Source organism: Ascidiella aspersa, chromosome 4 (assembly GCF_963924565.1).
Source record: "Ascidiella aspersa chromosome 4, kaAscAspe10.2, whole genome shotgun sequence".
NCBI classification, from domain to species: Eukaryota; Metazoa; Chordata; class Ascidiacea; order Phlebobranchia; family Ascidiidae; genus Ascidiella; species Ascidiella aspersa.
This window is the reverse complement of record NC_139450.1, coordinates 29,168,812-29,190,563: the sequence shown is the minus strand read 5'-3', so window position 1 is coordinate 29,190,563 and position 21,752 is coordinate 29,168,812. Positions and strand designations below refer to the sequence as shown.

At 35.9% G+C, this 21,752-nt stretch overlaps 1 protein-coding gene across 1 annotated transcript; it reads left to right on the top strand.

The window, feature by feature from the left end:
• Positions 1-708: 708 nt before the first annotated feature.
• On the top strand, positions 709-20,305 carry LOC146157360 (vacuolar protein sorting-associated protein 41 homolog). The gene is made up of 24 exons (XM_083386861.1): positions 709-826; positions 957-1,058; positions 1,911-1,994; positions 2,449-2,589; positions 2,976-3,161; positions 3,951-4,115; positions 4,746-4,806; positions 4,980-5,087; positions 5,867-6,019; positions 6,614-6,780; positions 8,543-8,653; positions 9,025-9,150; positions 9,704-9,831; positions 10,385-10,493; positions 10,971-11,048; positions 12,269-12,319; positions 12,520-12,635; positions 14,764-14,840; positions 15,215-15,355; positions 16,245-16,366; positions 17,377-17,491; positions 18,043-18,090; positions 18,438-18,523; positions 20,007-20,305. Exons 1-24 carry the CDS (start codon positions 785-787, stop codon positions 20,046-20,048), a joined length of 2,559 nt encoding a protein of 852 aa, XP_083242987.1. The 5' UTR covers positions 709-784; the 3' UTR covers positions 20,049-20,305.
• The last annotated feature ends 1,447 nt before the right edge of the window (positions 20,306-21,752 follow it).

The following is a 21,752-nucleotide window of genomic DNA, read 5'->3' as shown; positions in this document are numbered from 1 at the left end:
TACTTATAGAGCGGGACTTTTGCAGTATTCAATAAATTGGACTTCGAATAATAGCACAATAAATCCACAAATGACTAGAATTCGACGGCTCACTTTAACAATTTTTGCTCGTAAACAGCTCACATTGGCCAGATGTTGGTGGTTATAATTTCGTTAGCATACGCGAGAAATAAACAACTTGTAAATCGGGCATTCGACGAACGAATTTACAACAGAGGCGTCAAATGACAGCTTGACCGATACAGCCGACCTTGCTGTTTTCAAGGATGGCCCGATCACATTGCCAAACTGCTACAAACTAAATTTTATTTATCAAATCAAAATTGATTCTTTTCAGCACTATTTTTTCAATTTAGTTTTTGAACTGGAACTGAAACTTCATCATCCGTTAAAACTTAAAAGTCAGCTGTTTTTATAAATGGTCTCTAACGGAAAATACGGCTATGCAAAACGATGCATGTAGAAATCTTACCTACACATATGCTGCCTAGTTACTTAGTATAAAAGGTGTTTAATCCAAACGTAAGTAATTTTCGAATTACTTATTGTTTTTTTTCTTAATTCTATTAGATATTTATTCTTTGAAATTGTTTTGTTACAAGTTTTGTGCGTATTTTTGTTATATCCAAGTTATTTTACGATTTCTATGGTATGTTAATAATCTTACTTTGTTAACGCTCTAATTTTAACTGATGTTTTTCTTTTATTAGAGAATATAAAGTTGGTTATATATCATATTTTTAACTAACTGAAGCCTCTCTTGTTTGTTTATTCTTTGTATTTTATGATGGACGCCATGTCATCGAGCAGCAGCGAAGAATCAGAGGTACAAGAAAAAACACATGCCAAACAATGTTGTTTATAACCTCATGTACACTACAGCAAATCGAAAAATATAAGTTATTGTAGGCCTAAAAACACAAGATGTCAATTTTTTAATTTTGAACTTTTATTAGGATGATTGGGAAGAGCCGCAGCTGAAGTACGAACGGATGGGAAATGACCTTTTAGAGATACTTAAAAAGGATGCAGCCGCCTGTATTGCTCTACATACCAAGGTTTGATTTTAAGTGTTTTTAAATTAAAATATTTTTGCTACTTTTGTGTAACGCCACACCAGTCTGCTTTTCATAGAACTTTTTGTCTCAGAGGTTCAATGACACATGTTAAAGTTTTCAGGTGTGCAATCTTGTTTTTTTGGGACACACGAGGCTGGAAATCCTACTACAACTCAACCTTTACTTCCTTTTTTCGAACTATACTTGTGCCATATACTAATTCAGATGTTGACATAAATTGCTGGGAAAAATCTGGCGTCTGCACCTGCCACGTACTGAAGACTGTATGCTATCCCATATATAATATATATTTATCGTTGAGGGTTGCTTCGGGTAAATTAGGCACTGGCCCTTAAGGCGAGGGCCAACGGCTGCCTAAGTCTCTTACGTGTTCCTTGTTACACCTGACTTCAAGGAGGAGGCCGCTAAACTACCTGTCCTTAACTTTATGAACTCGACAGAGTCACTTCACTCAGTTAACATTGTTCGTTAAGTATAATGGCAAATCTCGGTACACACTGTACTGTAACACGAAGATTCAAGCCATAAGAAAAATCTTATTCAAATAGAATAACATAAAGTAGAATAAATCATGAAACGACAAACCTACTCGCCTGGGCGTTGTTTACATGTCAGTGGACACCGATCACGTTTATTGTGTTAAGTTGTGAAGTAATGCCTGAAAAGGCTACATATAAATAGTTTTTTTTTAATGACTATTGAACTTGCTGTGCTTTATCACTTTGTTTTAAAATGTTATTAATTTGTTTATTTGTTGAAATATGAGCTAAAAATATATTATTGTTTGGCTGACAGACACTTTATGTGAATAGATTGTTTTGTTTTTAATAGTTTGTTGCTCTTGGCACTCATTGGGGAACCATCCACATTCTTGACCATCAAGGAAACAACATAACCAATAAACAGTTTACATCAGTAAGCATAACATTTTCAGCCATATAGTATACCAAAAAATCCATAGTTTTTATTGAAATGTGTATCTTTTTTATTCCTTGTCATATTGGTTCTCACCAACCAAAGGGTCCATACAAAGACGTAAATTGAAATATATTTTCAAAATGTAAGGCAGCAGTTGTTAAGTTTAACTGTTGGTGTTTTTTATTTAAATTTGATTAGAATATTGCTTGTAAAGTTTGTCAGTATTTATAAACAGATGCATACTATGCAAAATTATTTCTGAAGTTTAGTCTAAAGAATTTGAGGCAAAGTTTTGGAAGGGGCCCATGACTAAAAAAGGCTGGAAATCACTACCACACAGTCAACTTAGACAGCACTATTTAGATTAAATTTTATTTTATTTCTAACAAAGATTCACTTTTTTTTTAATTTCCTCTTGGTTTATAATTGCTTCTTGTACTTCGCCTTGCAGCACACTACGACCATTACAGGAATTGCTCTGGATCAGACAGGTGACTATGTGGCCAGTTGCTCAGATGATGGTGTTGTTTGTGTATCCGGCTTGTACTCTGACGAATACAATCAGCTTATCACCGTTGATACTCCTGTAAAGGTATTTACTCCTGAAGGAAAAAAAACTTCCTCATATTTGAAGTTTTGAGTATCTTAGAATGACATACTGTTTATGTGTTGTCATAAATCAACAACTATAGAAAAGAAAACATATAAGAGAGATAAGAGTGTTAAAATATAAAATATAAGGGGTTATTAAGCTAGTTGATTCTAGGTGTATAAGAAATGCAAGGAATCATATGAAGAGAAATAGTGTGCTTTTCTACTAGTATTGTTAATTTTATTAGCATAAAATATTGTTTTGATACATGTGCCTATTGCCTTTTATTATAAAGAAGTTTAAACAAAATTTGTTATACAATAACGATTTAAATCTTTCTAAATCCTATAAATCGTTTTGCTCAATTTCAAACCTCTTGTTTTTAGTCGGTTGCCTTGGAGCCAAACTACATGAAAAGTTCGTCCAAGCAGATAGTGTTTGGGACCGACCGCCTTCTGCTCAGTGAAAGAAGTTGGCTTCGCAGAACCCAGCAATCACAACTGCACGCTGGGGAGGGTTTGATTCGCAACATCAAATGGCGGGCCAATCTAATTGCCTGGGCAAATGACCTGGTATTTCAGTTTATACAATATGTTACATATCAGTTATGACTTATACACACTAACTGAATCCGTTAATCAAATGTGTGCAAGCAAGGCAGGCTAAAAAAAAACAACTATCCTGTGGTGAGGTTTGAACTCACAACCTCAAGCCATACCGGTCGCTCAACCAACAGAGCTGTTGGCACAGACGAGGAACAATCATAATGCCAATGCTTGCTACATTACATAAGCCTTATCAATGCTCAAAAAGCGATTTCAGAAAAGGCTAGATTTGTTGTATACATAGTAGAAGTAATAAAACAGCATTACAGAACAATTTTTCTTATTAAGTGTCATTAAGTTCATTTGTTGCTCAAGTCCATTAAAATTTAACTGATTTGACATATGGTTAATTGAACTGTGGTTCTCACATCAAACATAAGCCTTGTGCAGGGGTTGTTAAACTTTTTTTACCAGAGACCCCAAATTTTTTTGCTTTGCGTGAACCACAGTATCCAAGGAAATTTCAAGAAAGATGTCATAAATTGACGTCACAATACAAACAGACTTCATAAATCTGTTGATTTCGGTCCAAAGACATGAAAGTGAAATAAAGTCTAAATACATTCACTGCAAAACCGTTTTATTTTTAATTAAACTGTTTTCTATAAAAATTTGATTACTTTATCAATATACACTAATATTTCAATTAGGTCTGATGGACCTCTTAAATCTAGTTCACGGACCCCAAAGGGTTCCATGGACCCTAGTTTAAGAACCCCTGGCCTAGTGCATTATCGTGAGGTCCCTTCTGTATAGGGCGTGAAAATTTACGACACCAAGCAGAAGCGTCGGATCTCCCACATTCCTAGATCGAGTGGCGCCAATTCCTCGGAGATCAATGTCCGACCCGAAATTTACCCTGCCCATATTACGTGGAAGGACGATGACCACCTCCTTGTGGGATGGTTTAATGATATAAAGGTTAGCAAGTCGATGATTATATGTAGAATTATAACAGTGCTTCTTGAACACTAAAGTATTCACCATATGCAAGTGTGTACAATTGTGATATGGCCCTTTCAGATGTCGTATTGACCATTAATAACGGCACACACATCATAGTACACCGGAAGCCTTTAGAGGGGCAGCCGCAATCAGTTGATCAAAGCAAACCATTTCAAAGTTTCTCAAAGTTGTTTTCCTTATGACCCACGATTACAGTGAATTTGTTTTGAATCTAAAAAGGTTTGGCAGACAATTAAAAAGTGTAATTTACTTCTTTAACGCCTTCGCTATATCTCGTATGCAATGCCTAAAATGATTAAGAGGCCAACCTTAAATATCTTCATAGCCCACTGGTTGCAAAGAGCGACTTAAATTAGTTTTGCATTTCATGCAATATGCATTTTTCATGCAATATGTATATAACTAAATCATATTTTTTTGAACTTAGGTAATACAATAGTGTAACCAGCCAAAGTTTAATCTACTTTGAAAAAAATTATGCATTATCTGCTGTCTGCTCCAAAGGAATTAATTTAAAATTTAATCCTGGATTAAGTGGTGGACAGTTATGGATGGCACATGATACGATTTATTACTTTTATTAAGATTTGTGAAATTCGCCACAAGCCCGGGAAAGATATGGATGGATCAAAGTACTGTGTCATTAGTAAGTGTAAATTTGTGTTATTGTTTTAAAACATACTATAGTTAATACTATCATAGTCATCGGCTTTTTAAATTATTATCACTAAATAAACTAAATAATGAAAAACAACATAGTTTTCCAACACAGTGTCCAAAATTTAACCTCTTTTTCTCTTCTTTTTTTTAAAATTTTAGCGCACCTGCTTAAAACTGACTTTGCATGTTGCGGTATAGCACCTCTCGGTGACCAAATTGTTGCACTTGCTTTTGTTGTTTCACGCGAAGAACTAAACGAGGAACCAGGTAATTAAAGCTTTTTCCATCGTTTAAATGTTAAATTATACGTAAAATAGAACTACTTAAGAGAATAAGTTTGACAATTTATTAATGAATGGGGCTGTTTATCATAACAATAGGTACAAAATTATTTTTGAGTTATATTACCAGTACCTGAGATAATGACAAAGAAATCTTATAGCTACCATCGTAAACAAACGTTTCACTTTTCTTATTTTATAGCTGATTTTATGGTTTTGTGTTAAAATCATTAATCAGTGGATGTCCACAAGAAATTCGTAAAAATGGATAACTGACCAGTGGGAAAACAATTGTTTTATTTTCCCAAAATAGTAAAATTACCCCCATATAAATTCAAACCATAAAAAAGAAATTTAAACGGTTAACATTCGTTTGAGAAGTCTGTTTAAAGTGTTAGGTTTGCAAATAAGTTTATTACGCTTGAATTTTTATTATCTTTAAACAACCTCAGCGTAAAACAATGAAAGTTTTCGTTGTTTATGCAGGTTAGCCCGTTAAAGTTGTAAGGTAAGCCTCGGGCCAACACAAAAGCCGCGGCGTTGTAAGGACAGAACGAATTTTAGGATTATTGCGTGTACATAATATTTGTGTTTTTACTGAAGGCTGGTGTCTAAATTAACGCCTCTACCCTTATGTTCTGTATCACATAAAAAAGATCGCTTATCTCTGGTATAACGTACATCGCCAGATTGCTCAACTCTTACTGTAGCCAGTAAGCCGCAGTGGTCTCGCGAAATACCCAAGACTTTTTCCATTTTCTGCAGTCGAAAATTCGCCCGAAGAAAAACACGCTCTGCGACCTGAACTTCGAATTCTGGAGCCCGATCGCAAAAACAGAGACGGTTACGTCGAGATGTCTAGGGACGCTTTGTCAATCCGGGGATACCAGAGCTTCAGGTGTAATGACTATGGCTTAGGTCAGTGATGATTAACCCTTTTTACACGAAGATTAGAAGCTAAGCTTAGGTTGGCCAACTAATATTGTAGGTCATCGAATTTATTTTTGTAGAAACTTTGAAAAAATACTTGAATACTTCATAAAATGCAAACAATGAAACGCCATCAATTAATGTGAACTATAGGCAGTCTCACACTGAAATCATTTAGTCGGCAAGCAGTGTTTGTGTATTGTTTATTTTTTTATTTTACAACGTTAAACAAAGATGTCGACTGAACTAAAACTGCTTCTAAAAACCTTGGGATGTTTTATATAAGAAATTATTTTTTATTGACAATCGATGCACCGTGCAGAAGGGATATGACATGTTGTTAAAGTATATATATATATATTTGAAACTTTATATGTAGTAAAACATAAAACATTATATAATAACGGAAAAAATTACCAAAGGTTCTCTACTTCTTGTTCTGCAATGGAAAACAGCGTGTAGAAAAACAAATTTTACAAAAACGTCGAGACTAACAACAAAATGCTCGAAAATAAAACCGGAAAAAAAATATATAAAAAGTGTCGTAAAAGTTCACAAAAAACAGTTTGACTTGCTGCTTAGCTTACGATGCGAATGAACTGTACGTGGTCTCGCCCAAAGACATCGTGGTCGCCCAACAGCGGGACGAGGACGACCGAATCACTTGGCTCATGCAGATTAACCGCCACCGGGAGGCGCTAGAGGCCGTTAAGGCGAACGGAAAGCGACTGAAAAAACACACCTACCAGGTAGGCAATGTTGTTAAGCTCCAACTCTGGGATTCGTAAACTGGGGTCCATAGACCCCTTGGGGTTCGTGAACAAGTTTTAGGGGGTCCATGATGGCCTAGTTGGAATGTTTTTGTAGGTCCTATATTTAAGAAATAATGAATTTTTTTTAAGAAAAAGGTTTAGTTAAAAATAAAACGGTTTTGCACTGAATGTATTAAGACTACATTTCACTTTCACGTGTTTTTTTTGAAACAGTGGATTTCTGAGATTAAAATTGTGATTGTGAATTTATGACGTCATCTGTGAAAATTTCTTGCCAAACGTGGTCTACGCGAAGCAAAAAAATAATTTAGGGATCCGCGGTAAAAAAATGTTAAAGAACCCCTGCTCTAACGTTTGTTTACTGTTTTGTCAAATTCAAACGAAACTAGAAAAAACATTAAAAGAATCGCACTTTATCGGACTTTTTAAAAAAAAACCTAGTGTTGTAATATATTGAGTTATGCTTTATTTATATCGTTGTTTTCGCTTGACTAGACTCAAGTCTTTTGGGAGAAATGACTTGACTAGAATTTAAGCGGTTTAAGTCGAATACTTAGTTGGACTCACATAGAACCTGAAAACTTTTACCGAACACTGTTAACGGAGATTGAGAAAACAGTGTTGCAATTGCGTGGACGTGAGTTTATTGTGGTCACGTTTTCCAATGACTTGATTTAAGGCGGAGTTTCTCCTTTCCATTTTTCTCTTTTTAGACTTTACCTAACTTAAATAAAATCAGTTGGCCTTGACTTGTACCCAATAGATTCAAGGTAGTGTCACTTTTAAATTTGGTGGTACAAACTCGGAAGTTAATGAGCTACCAATTTTTAATAGTTTAACTATTTTTTAACAATTCCAGTTGGATTGACTTATAAAAATGGCAACAACTTAGTGCAGGACGTTTTAATTTTAAATCAGTTTAACTGCTTTACTCGTAGTTGGTCTTGTTCACAACAACACAGGAAAAATTGCCCGCTTTATTAGATTGCGACTGTAGCACAGTTGCGCGTTCTTAGCTTACTAAGCAGCTGATTTGATAGCTGTGTCGCTAGAACTGTGGTCGCGCTAAACGACGGTCGTGAGTTCGACTTACTCGTTCCGATATTTTCTTACTGGTTTCTGCTTTATCGCTACCTTCAGGGGCTCCCCAAAAGAAAGGATAGATTTTTTTGACGTAACTGAACCTGGTAAATCCCAATAACAAAGTAGGCGGATGCTAGATACCAGTGTTGTAAAGTCATTTGTAAAATAACTTGAGTCCAAGTCAAGTATTTTTTAATAAATAACAAGTCAAGTCCTTGTCATACAAATTACACGTTTTCGTCCGATTGTTATGAGCAATAACCCAACTAAAAAAATACCAAAAACGCAATATACAGCAATAAAAATGTTTTTATGTGCAAAAATTAGGATAAATAAAATTTATAAAAAAATGCCTTATGAACATACCTCATTTCACTCAGGTCATTTGTCTAAAAGACTTAAGTCAAGTCATGTCATTTGTGCAAAAGACTGAAGTAAAGTAAAGTTATTTTGCCCACAAGACTTAAGTCAAGTCAAGTAATTTGAAAACAGTGACTCAAGTCAAAGTCAAGTCATTAACTTAAGTCATAACAACACCGCTAGGTACGGTTGGAATTTTAATTCCTGAAGCAATTTCGTCGATTTTTAATAGTCCGCAATGACGATGACAAAGCGTTTGTTAACCTTCTCGTGAATGAAATAAAACGTTTCACAGGAAGTTGGTCTCGCCTACCTCTCTTATCTCCTAGACAACGGCTCGTTCGAAGAGGCGGCCAAAAACTGTCAGGACATACTCCGAATCAACATCCCGCTCTGGGAAGACATTGTGAGTCGAAAAAACAACTTTAAATGGTTCCTTGCTTATTTTCTGACCAATAATTTTGAGCATTTTTTCCTAGCCGCTTGACGAAAAGCTTTTTACTTAATAAAGTGCAGGTACAAACCTTACATGAAATACATTGAGATAAAGGCAGTCATGAGAAGATAATTAAGGCCCGATTGTAACCTTTGTTTTCGAGAAATACCTTTGCCGGTTACATATACTCTACAGTTTTTAAATAAGTTCCTTTACTAAAATAACGGCTTACAATACTAGCGGATTACCGATACCCTGCCAGTAACTTGTTAATTCGCGTACTATCAGCATTAATGAACGACAATCACTTATAATATTAAAAAAACTGTCATGTCTTTTAGCTCTTCAGATTTGCCGCGGTCGGTAAGCTGTCAATCATCGCCTATTCCCTCCCAATCGGTGACCACCGGCTGGCGCCAAAGTGTCACGAAATGGTGCTCAATGATTTTCTGAGGAACGACCACAATGTAAATGTGTTGATAGTGTGTTGGTCTAATATTTCAAGTAGTTTTCTGTAATTTATATTGCATGATCGCTGAACTGTGGTTTCGACTGCGAGTTGGTTGTTATTCTCTGAGAAAGTGGCTAAAAATATTTTTGTTTTGAAAAAAAGTAGCTAAAAATACTTGTTTTGTTAAAAAGGGATAATATACAGTAGTTGTTTTATTTTTTTTTTATTAGCTAGCCTTTGTTTTTCGGGTTATATTTGAACAAACCTTTTAATTTAAGTAGACCAATATCTTAAACTTGTTTTATGTATTGATCGTGCCATTCAAACAGATTTTTGATTTTTATTAAAAAAAATGTTACGCGATCCAATTTTTACTCTTTCAAAAGTGTTTGATAGCTATAGTTTTTGAATATTTTTTTCAGAAATATATAGCTACCCTGAATTAACTTCCCTTTTAAAAGTGCTAGCAGCGTTTTTTACCTTTCATTAGGCGACTTGGTTTTCTGTGATCATACGAATCATATACCATAACCGTTATTACAACCCTTAATCGTTTTTTTTTTCAACAGCGGTTTCTTGAGCTCCTCTCGCGGTGGCCAAGCGACGTTTACAACATCCGCACGATGGCCAACAGCGTGCTTAAGTACCTGGATCGAACCCCGCGTAACAAAATACTGCTTGAAGCGCTCGCTAAGTTGTGAGTTGTCCCTGGGTCGTTTCGTCATTTTAATTTAGGTTTATTGAAGTTCAGATATAGTGGCGCCCGACAAATAAATCCCTGAATGAACCCTACGTTCTACTTTTGTTACCTAACCTATTAGTTTAGACTCATAATGATCTCGTGCTTGGCACACACAGTTAAAGTTTTTTTTACCGTTTGCCATTTTTGGTATGAGAGGATTTCGTCGTATCCACGCTTTAAACATTATCCTGTACTATTTGCCTTTTTTAGCCGACAAAATTAATATTGAACGTTTTCAAATTACTTAATCAGTGTTATCTGCTTTACAAAAGTGTAATTTTTGGCACTTTTTTTTACTAAAACTAAAAAATGTGCTTCAAAAAACAGTAATCTGCTTTAACTGTAGCGTCAACCCGTTTTACTTACTTTTGATCGCAGCGCAAAATCCTGTTTGTGCGTTTGTGCAACTGTACGTAAACTATACGTTTCGTTTTCGTTTCGAACCTTCTATTTACAAGTGTGTGTTCTACCTGGAAAATCCTGGCATATATTGCAAGTTCTAATGTAGATACGTTGCCGACCAGCAGTTCGAACAGGCGCTTTCAATCTACCTTCGCCAGCAGCACAAAGACTCAATTTTGCTCATCAGAAAACACAGGCTCTACAAAGCCCTACAGGTTTGCCAAAAATAAATTGCGCAACTTACGAGTTATAGAATATCATTAAGTCTAACCAACGTTTTAATTTACTGTCCCATTCTGGTCATGGTCTAAGTCTAAGACCTAATTTTTTTTTAGTATTGACAATTTAATTTATGCTGTACAATAAAACAATTTCCTAAAAAAGTATGTTTTTTGTGCTAATAAGGAATGAAAAACGATTTAAGTTGTATTCATCCAGTGAGCAACACAAAACAAGTTTCTTATGTTTTAGTTTAATTCCCTATACATGCAGTAATTGCAGTATACATTTATCACACCAAAATCAAGTTAATAAAACTTTCGCTTGAAATGTTTAAAATTATTAAACCATTTTAAAAAATGATACTCGAAATATATTCCTAATCATGTCACCCACATTTAAGTTATTAGTTGCACGAAACAAAAATAAAACTTTATGTCTTAAAAACATACAAATTTTCTTTCCCGTTTCAGGAAAACGTCTTGCCCCTAATGCAGTTGAACAACAGCGAAGCTATAGAGCTGCTACTCGACCACATGGAATATGTGTCGGTGAGAATTGCAGTTGGACATTCTTGAGCATTTTTTAACGCGGACCCCCTCTAAAAACAGTTTAAATTTCGTTTGGACCAGGGTCGGCCTGTATTTTCAGATATCACATCGTACAACAAGTAGTCGTAAGAAACGCCAAAAGCTTTTTTTCGCCAAAGCTTTATTTCTATAAAACTCTTTTATTTTAAAAAGTTTATTTTAATAAATTATACATCAAGATTTTAATTAGGCTTTCATGGACCCCGTTAAATTAAGACACGTACCCCAAGGGTCCACGGACCCCAGTCTAAGAACCCCTGGACATGAGATCCTAAAATTGAAAAATAACCTCTAAAAAAGTTTCACGACATTAAATTAATATTCGAAAGGGTGTTCAAAGCCTAATATGTGTGGCACGCAAAATCAAGCACTAAAACCCAAGGAAATTTTACAAGCCTAAACAAAAAATTCCAACACAGAAGTTTATCGTTTACTATGCGTGTCCCGCAAATACTACGCAAACCATATTTTGGCCCTAAATGCTTGCGATTTTGGACACCCCTGCCCTATGATCAATCGTAGCATGGCGCAGCTAAACGCCGCTGTGTAAAGTTGGTCGAAATTAACATACAGTCGTTTGGCTAATTGTAAATCATTGCGCATTGCGACTTGCCTTCCGTACTCTTTTGTTGTGGTCGTCAATGAAGCGGAAAGCACTTTTTGCAACGTTACCAACCTTGCGGGCACTTTTTTGCGTAAAAACTGACCGACCCAAATTTCGGCGCTTCGGCGTGGCATCTTCTCACTTTTGACTTTTAAAACTTTTGACCTAAAATTGTAATGATTATGTGAGTTTGCTTAAATCTGCCATACAGTGAATTTGCTTTTGTAGCAATTTCTGTAATTTCTGTTTGTTTCGTAAACTTTTCACCGACTTAAATATAAAGCTACTGAAAAGCAATTACACTGGCTAACCGAGATGTCTTAAAAAGTAATCAAATTACCTAACTTCACCTGTAAGCCACTACGGAATATATCGTTGGGATATTTGACAATGAAAAAGGGGTATATAATACAAACTTATGTCGTTTTATGTTTTTTCCTTTGGTTTTCGTTCGGCATGATGTTTTTGCTAATGCTTGAATTTTATCCGGATTTTTTGTGTTTTAAACGGGCATTCGTCAGTTAAATACAACAACTTGCGTACTGTGTATAAACGTCATAGTTTATTTCATTTCTAGATCGACAAAGTTGTTGCTGAGCTCAAAGACAAGCCGAGTCATCTGCACAAGGTAAGATCAGTCGATTTTTCCCCCTGAAATCTTAAACCATAAAAAAGCATCTTGTTATTCAATCAAGCTCCTTCTTGACTGCTAGTGCTAAGGCGGAACCATTAGCGCTTGGCATTCTCGCCTAACTCGTTTTTCTTGTCGTTTGCCTTTTTCTTATCTTTCTTTCTCCCGCTCTAAATTTTTTTAATATTCATCCGCAGTACCTTAACGCGTTGTTCCTCCGCGACTCGCACCTTGGCGGGGATTATCACTCGCTGCAGATTCGACTTTACGCCGAATTCGATCGAAAGCGCTTGCTCCCCTTCCTCAGGTCAAGGTAAACGCACTTGTACAATAGTTCGTGTAGACTTAGCTCCACCAGGCAATTTATTAATAGATAGAAATCGGTCTTCTGGTGCAAACGAAGTATAAACCGACGTTTCGGTAGCAGGTACCAGCCAGTGGCGTATCCAGGGGGGGGGGGGGGGTTTGGGGGTTCGGACCCCCCCCCCTTTTCGTAAGTGACATTATTGTTTTTTGTTCGTTTTTGTCGAAGTTTTACTCACAGTCCGAAGCTGCGTGTTTTTAAATGTAATTGGGTCACGCGTCTTGAGCTAATGCGAAACCAAAATCAAACGCAAAACGCCGTTTTTCGTCTTTTGTTTGGTCGACCGTAAACGCTAGATATTTTTTCTCTTTCGCCTTTCGTTATTCGTTCGGGTTGGCTAATCAGCAAGTGTGTGTTCGACAATTAATAATATAAATCAAGCGGTTTCCGCTTTTTTCTCTCTGAAAACGTCGAGTTAGACGGTGCTGACGTTTCTCGCTGTTTGTTGTCTGCGTTAATATCAGATGTTGGTGTAAGACAGGGGTCGGCAACCTACTGTATCGGGCCCGTCGCCTCTTTGACAAACTATACACGAGTTCATTTCAAATACTTTTTGACTATTTTAACTACGCAAGTGCGAAAATTTTTCGCGCTTCGCGCGAATGATCTTACTACGTCCCATTTGTTAACGTTTTCTGTATTTTGAACTAGATCAGCGCTTCTTTACCGTTGCGCCGTGGAAAGCTGCCAATTGCGTCGCGGACAAACCGAAAACGTATTCAAACATATTTGACATATATTTTTTAACATTTTTCATTTTCGGCAATGTAATAAAAACTTGCAAGAAATTTAAAAGAAACGCCGTTATACCAAAAAAAAAAATCGCGCTCGCTTCGCTCGCCAGGTGCGCCAAACTTAAAACGGTTATCAAACGCTGAACTAAATTAAATAACTATTAAAGTTACATCGTTTTTTCGAAATAGTTTTATATGTCGCGCTAATCGAAAAAACGCTCGGGAAAAACTCCGTTTAGTATTGCAGATGGCGAAAGACGTGCTTGTAATATAGCCTAGTCCCGTACATGGATCTACCAAAATCAATCACACATATTTCACGGTCTTGGTTTAGTTTTTCGCCTGAAGTTAACGATTGCACACTAAGCGGTTTCGCAGCTGGCGCCTGGTAGGATTGTCGATAACGCACGTGTTCGCTTTCCGTCTAAATGTTCGCTTTTGCTGGACGTTAATTGACTGTTTTGGATGATTTTTTTGTTGTTCATGACGTCATCACCATCGCTATTTTATGACGTCCTATCCGTCACTATTTTATGACGTCATTAACGTCAGACGAAAAAACAACGGGGAATTCCCTAAGTTGAAAATTCGTAACCCCCCCTCTTTTTGAATTTCTGGATACGCCCCTGGTACCAGCTGACCTCATCAGGGCAAAATTCAAACGAGAATGCGTTGGCCAGCTTGCATACTAATAAATATAAAAAATAAAAATAAAAACTATAGTCATCGGATGACTCCGTCGCGTCACAGCTTACCGAATACTTCAGCGATGTCTAGAATTATTATTTTTATCTTTAGTATTTTTATTTTTTACTTTTTAGTATATAAACTGGCACATGCATTCTCGTTATAATTATTAACCCTTATACCTGAAGAGCGATTTCTATCTAATGGTTCGTATAATTCTTGTTCTTCACTCGCAAAAGTAGCAAGCTGTATGTACTCAACATATGCTGGGTAGGCGTGCTGTTTTTGGCCAAACTTAACGATACTTTTTTGTTCTGTTGCTCGTAAGTATGTTAAACACTTGAGTCAGCAAGTAGGTTTGTGATCTAAAATGGAGGGGGTGGCCATTTTCCTTACACTTCTAAAGTTGTAAATTTTGTAGGTTCGTTTATTTTTGTTTATAGGAAACTAAAAAAAAATGTTTTCATTGGTTTTGGTCTCGTTCGTTTATAAGATTGGGCTACAAAACCAGCGTTCAGTGCACATATGTATTTTTATTCCGCCTTAGACAAACAACCAAATCTTTTTTGCTTTTCTTGTGTACAATTGATGTGACATTAAAGTCCCGATCGAAACTGTTATCGCGCAGATGTAACCCCTCTATACTCCCTTTGTAGCAACTACATTGAACTGGAAGAGGCTCTGAGAATATGCGAGGAGCGGGGCTATGTTGAAGAACAAGTGTTTCTACTCGGTAAGTTACAAGAGGGCCATTTTTAACCGCTTGAAAATGATCAGGCTACTCGAGTCGACCGAGTAACGAGATTTCTACCTAAACTTGACTAGACGTGTTCGTTGTTCATAAAATAAACAGATATGCTTAGAGTATTTCGGTTTTTGTAGAATGAGTCCTCTGGTCCTCCGAAAACATTTTTTTTAACTTATAATACTCGCATGATATAAGTTTATTAGTGGTGCAAAATAAGCCCCTAATGGAAATAAATAAAATCCGACTAAATGTTATTATTTCCTGTTTTTTTCTTGTCATTTTTTACGCCATGACTCCTCATTGGTATTCATCTCACCTCTTTAACAAACCTACCCACTTGTGATTGGCTGTCGGTTCAGGTCGAATGGGCAACGCGTCACGTGCCCTGTCACTCATCACTGAACACGAGGACGACGTGTCACGGGCCGTTGACTTCTGCAAGGAGCAGAACGACTCTCACCTGTGGGACGAACTCATCGACAAGTCAATCCACAAACCAGGTTCGTATAAGATTTATTGTTAGAAACGTATATTTTTGGACTTATAACTCTTAAAAATATAGTTAATTATTTTTTAGGTAAAAATGATGTTTGTCTCTTGGAAATGAATGTTAAAGCCAAAAAGGTCGAGTAAATCGACATCATCCTAAAAAAGAAGTTACGATACACACTTGTATCAGACATTACTATAAAGTGCGTATTAAAACGACTTTGTTAAGATGATGTCGATTTACTCGATCCATTTGGCTTAAACATTCAAATTTAAAGCTATATTACAGATCCATGCATTGCGTGTTAAAATATATTTTTTAAGAACTAATATTATTTGTGTTTTTTAAAGGCACACAATGGCCTTATGCTTTATATTTTTTCTGCGCACTGCTACAATCACAAAATAGCAGGCTCGTTGGAAGTAATTTTTTTAATGTTGAAAATGTTCTGGGTTGTTTCAATAAAACTTGTCAGCCAAAACAGCTTAAACCTAAAATATCAACCTCGAACAAAGTGCCTAACGTTTTGTGCAACTACTTAATAATTTATTTTATTGCTTTTTTTCTTGTGACTTTGCTTTAAATAATAGGGTCGACATATTGTCACCAAACCATGCGTCTTATGACATAGTTATAAATTGGAGAATACAGGAACCACATGAGTTTTAATAATAATAGTTCACTTGACAGTTTGTGTTAAGTAGGATGTTTGTACGAACACTGGTTCGAAGGTTGAGTAACTCTTTTACGTGATTTTTTAACTTGACTTGTTAAAAAATCGCTGGCTTATTATTATTTCAGGGCAGCAAAAGGGCACACTACAGCTAAAATAATTAAAAAAATGCAATAGGTAGCAAAACTTTTTAACCACTTATGCGCGCTCGACGAAATTTGCGTAGAGTTCATCCGCGGATTGCTGGAGAACATCGGGACTCACGTGGATCCGGTGATCCTTATCCGGAAGATTCCGACTGGGATGAAGATACCCGGACTCCGCGACGCACTCGTCAAAATCCTACAGGTGAGTGAACGAAAATTACAACTCAGGAGTCGATTAATTATTATAAAGGGGTTCTCTTGACAAATATGTATTCAGCGCCGAAGTTTCGATTACCTATACGGGTAATCTTCTCGTCACGCTCATAATCAAATTTACACATTTTATTTTTAAGTTTTTGCTTCAGTCACTCCTTGTTACCATCCCCATTCATAGAAAAAGTGCTTAGGTCATTTTTAGGTAATTTTCCATGCGCTTGTGCAAAAAATTGACTTGCGGATAGGGATGGTAATAAGAAGTGTCTTAGGCAATTTGGTTATGAGCCGTGTAGGTAATCGAAACGTCGGCGCTGAATACATATTTTTTAGAAGAACCCCTTCATAATTATACAATGCCTGGCAGCAACAGTATATTCAGAAGTCGATATTGTAAACAAGTCATTTTAACTAGTGGAAATTTCTTTTAACGAACAATACGCCAAGTCCTAGTTCAAGTTATTGCCTAGGCAAGTAGATTTCAAATCACAGCATTACATCAAAAATCAGAAATTTGGCAAAGATTTTCCATTTAACGATGACGTCGCCATTTATCCGCAGAATTAATTTTTATTAGAATCTGTTTTTACTAAGTTTAGATAAAAGTTCTTTAAATGAGTTATTTGTGTCTGACTTTTAAAGCTAAACATCAATCCGTTATATACCCGTTTTAAAAGCTTTGAATTTCTACTGTTTCTTTTTTGTAAATCTGTTTCGCATTTATTTACGAAACTTTTTAAGAAAACAATGGCCACCGGCACTTGATCAAAATACTAGAGTAAAATGGATTGCACTTGTTCGAAATACGGAAAGTTATACAAAGTACAAATCAGATTTTTCTAAAAAATTATTTTTTATCGTCTTTCGGCTGCCGTTGTATTTTTTAATTTTTTTTTGGCCAACAATTTTTCAAATAACTTTACAACGTACTCCAGCGTGTTGTTGCGCTAGACATGTTATTCGAATCAGGCGAGTATTTAAATCTGGCCGTCTATTCAGGATTACTCGATGCAGACGGCCCTCTGGTTCGAGTGCAAGCGCGTGCTCTCATCCGACGTTATTACGCTCATGCGGAAGCAGCTCAAGGTCAGCACGAGGCCGCTTAAGGTCGACGGTAAGCTGACCTCTGTCTTTGTTTATAATTTACATTGTGTTCATTTGAGTTTTCTATTGAATTGCAATTGCATAGCTGTATTAGCCAAAGCGACCCTCAGAAAAAGATAAGTTGCATTTGGTAAAAAATGTTACAAGTTTTACTTTACTTAGGCTCTTTGTTATGCAGTTTCGCCATCTTATGTAGCCTGTCACGTGAAAAATTGTACAAATTCTCACAAAACAATCCTCTTTACAACTGTAGTTAGTCCCCAGTCTTGCCTTATTGTCTTATTTGCATTTGTAAAACCATGAAATTTATGAGTGTGCAAATTCAATTGCTCTTTTATTTGCAAAAGTGATTTTTTACACGTCCCTAACACTACACATGTAGCGAAACGATGTACTTTCCGTGAATAACCCTTCACAAAAACACAGCCAATTTTATTTTTCCCCCGTTTGACATTCCCTTTTCCTTAGTTTGACTTTCATAGTTAACACCACCGACCAAGTGACGCGAAAATAAAATATAAAATTAATAATAGCTGACTGTGTTTTGTTTTTGTGTTCCAGACGAACGAATCTGCGACGCGTGCGGGAGAACCTTGTTTCCAAAAAACGGTCAGTTGCTGTTGTAATTATTCGTGAATTTTTTTTTACTTTTGGTGCCATTTTCGCCGCAATAGCGTGAATACGTAGTCACACTGTTTTTTCAAAGACCGAGAACGATTTATGTTCATCAGATAACGTGTTATAGTTGTTTCCTGTTTTTTGTTAGAAGAAAGCGAAAGAAAAAAATAACTGTCAGTTTTATACAAAAATGTTTCTAAACTTTCGTTCTTAAATAAAAAACTAAATCGATGTTACTTCATTAAAGAATATATAATCATGTTGTACTCAGTAAGGTCACTTTCTTAAATGTCCAATCCATATTTACGACATAATTTTATCGATTTGTTTTAATCCAGCTCGTCATACACTGGACGTTCCGGTAATCGTGTGCTTTCTCTGCCAACATTCGTTTCACGACGACTGCCTTCCTTCACAAGACAGGGTCAGTATGTTGCAAAAATTAGAATTAAAGTGTAACTTGATGTTGAAAATGAATAAAGATTTTTCGAAACGTTCGAAATGATACCTACACTTCTGTATGGGCTTTGATATTCTTATTACGTATTACTACAACCTCCAACCATTATGCTCCAAAGTGTAACTTGTTATGTTTTTCATGCTCAGGTATCAAAACAGTAATCCCCAATGCTCAGTTTGCTAATTGAAGACAAAAATGCATTTTCTCCAAACCAAGAGCATCCATTACCCACTGTATGCTACTTCGTGTATTGCGGTTGGACCTTTTCCAGTTTTGTGGCACTGGTTAAACGATAAACTTGCGCTTAACTGGCATTTGCTAAATTTCGTTATGGTTATTGAAGTTTCGTTATTGTCAATGTGATATTCGAATTACCTTAACCCTGGCATCAATTCCTATCAGTAAACAAAGTTGTTGAAAACGATATACTAAATTCATTTCGCTAGCGATAAAGCAGTGATTCTCAAACTGTGTTACGAGGCACACAAGTGCGCCTTGGGAGATTCCGATGGCGCGGAACTTAGTAATTTTGTGCAATAACCTTTTGAATTTGCAAATAAGAATGCAGACAAACCTGTGAGACTTGAATGCACACTATCCATGAAATACCTAATAATGTTACGATATTTACTTATATTGTCTTGCCGTGAACGAAGGACAAAGGTCAGGCAATAACTGCGTTGTTTTGCAGAAAATTTGCCCCAAACTACAATATTATTTTAGTGCGCCACATACTGAAAAAGTTTGAGAATCATTGCGCTAAAGCAGTGATTCTAAACCTTTTATGGCTTACGGCACCCCTCAAAAATAACAAATAGATTTTCGGCGCCCCGACCGAAATTTTCGTTGAGCATTTCACTGTAATATCACTATAAATGGAACTGGAACAATAACACAATCAACCTAAAACATGCAGGAAAATGTCATTTGATATAATGGTCTCTAATCGTACACAAATAGTTGTATCTAAAAGCCTACCAGTTAAAAAAGAAAATTAGATTAAAAAATTCTTAAATATCTTTCGGTGCCCTTGAGTAATAGAAATGGCACATCAGGACGCCGCGGCACCCCGGTTGAGAACCACTGCGCTAAAGTATTGACCCTGGAAACTCTAAACCTCGGGTTCTGAGCTGCAAAAAATGCTGATGTTTATAAGTTACACTTTGGCATTTTCGCAATTGAAATATCAACTGGGGTCAAATCAATCATTGTCATTGGTGGTGAAGTGGTAGCAAGAAAGAATACAATCGAGAGAATATTTCCATGTACCAGATAAAAGGACCCAACCAGTTGGTAATTTAAGTTACATCCCAACAATTCAAACCCGTTGAAAATGTGTTTAAAGCTTCTGTAAGAGGTGTAACACCTATTTAGCACTTGGTAGTAGCTCTTTAAAAATAAAGTTAAAAATTCTTCATCTTATTCACTTACAAGATATATTTCGCAGAGCACTTGCAGTGTTTGTCGGGGGAAGGTCAGACACGTGTGATTCAAGGTCGCGATCTCAAGCTGAGCAATTGAACACGTGGAAGAATCGTCCTCAGTATTACGCGTCGACTTCTTTGAAATCTGTTTTTTTTTGGAAACGCTAGAACAGAAATCTTGATGTATATATCAAGATGTATGCTGTGCCGCCGCTGTATACGTTGCAACCGTTAATTGTCATTTCTCTAGCGCAACACAAGATGCCAGAATTGTTAAAAGCTACAATTAATTTGTTAAGAAATAGTTACGCTTTGTCAACCTTGTCATAAACCAAGCACGGTCATAAGTGACAGCTATAAATGACAACATTATAGTTGTGGCGGCCAACATAGCTTGCAGCTCTATATCGTGTATTGGTATCTAGTGCCTTTTTCAACGGAAATGTTTTAGAATAAACAAACCTACTATATGTCCCATTCCAATAGTGGCTATGTAGCAAATACTGGTTACATTTAACAAAGTTCTTTTTTTGCAACCCTGAAAGTTCGGCTGGCTTTGCATGCAACATTTAATAAACTGTTTCATTTGTATGTGCTTCTGATTTTCAACTTGATTTTTCGTTTACTTTAGTTTTGAAGTGCAATAAATCGTTGTGAAATGCAAAACCGCTGCGTGTTGTGAATATTTAAAAGTTTTTGAAAGAGTTTTTTTATTCACGGTAAACAGACTAAACTAATTGCCATGAGTTAACCATCCTCATGTTAGTATAACTACAACTAAAGGACAGTGTACAAAAATTGTTTTTTAACACCTATATAAGGTATTTTCTAATTCGAAGTTTTTTAGTGTCTTTTCAAACTCTTTTCCTTTGCTCAACCTGACTTGCTGCTTGGCTGAAGACTGTTTGATCTATTTATTTGCATAAGGAGGTTCGAAAGTGTGCGACCAAATCTTTAGAAATCAGAGATAAATAATCATCATGCACGATTGCACGACAATTGCTAATGTTCGGCGGTAAAAATAAAATGTTTAAACATAAAGGCAATACAGTAGTGCGTTTTAAGTAGTCTTAACCGACAATACGATTGAGAAAATTTAACTTTTCTAAAAACTGTGACTGCGCCACGGTTAAATTTAGAGTTTAGCGATGCGATTAGAAACCACAAAAGCTGAGTAGGGAAAAAAATGGTTTGAATCGTTGTGAATATACTCGAGTGTACCTTTCGTTTACTTTCCTTGTAAATAATATTTGTTTGCTTTTTACGCTCTAGATATTTTTGAGATTTGAAATGTTTGCCAAAAACTTTTAAAAGAAGAGCAGCTATTCAACCAAAAAATATGGGTTTGAATACCACAAAACTCAGTTAATTTACTCACTCCACGTAATTTTAGTTTAAAAAAGATACGCGTTTACTGTAATTAGTAATTTAATTTTACGACACTTTCTTTTTTAGATTTGCGTTGGCGTACTGGTTAAGCATTATTATTAATTTTATTTATTAATTAGTACTTTTATAAGATGTGTAAATATAAACTGCAGCGCTTTTTATTATGTAAACTGTTTTGCTTAATTAAAAAAATGGAAAATTACCAAGATTTATTTTTTGTATTTATCTGATGTGAACAAGCATTTCAAACACAATAGGCAGACTATAAAAGAAAAAAAAACGCTTTTTAATTCTGTTAATTTTAGAAAAAGTAGTTTTGTTTTAAAATATACTTTCTGTAGATGATTTCCCTCTCAAAGATGTTTTAAAAACCAGTAAAC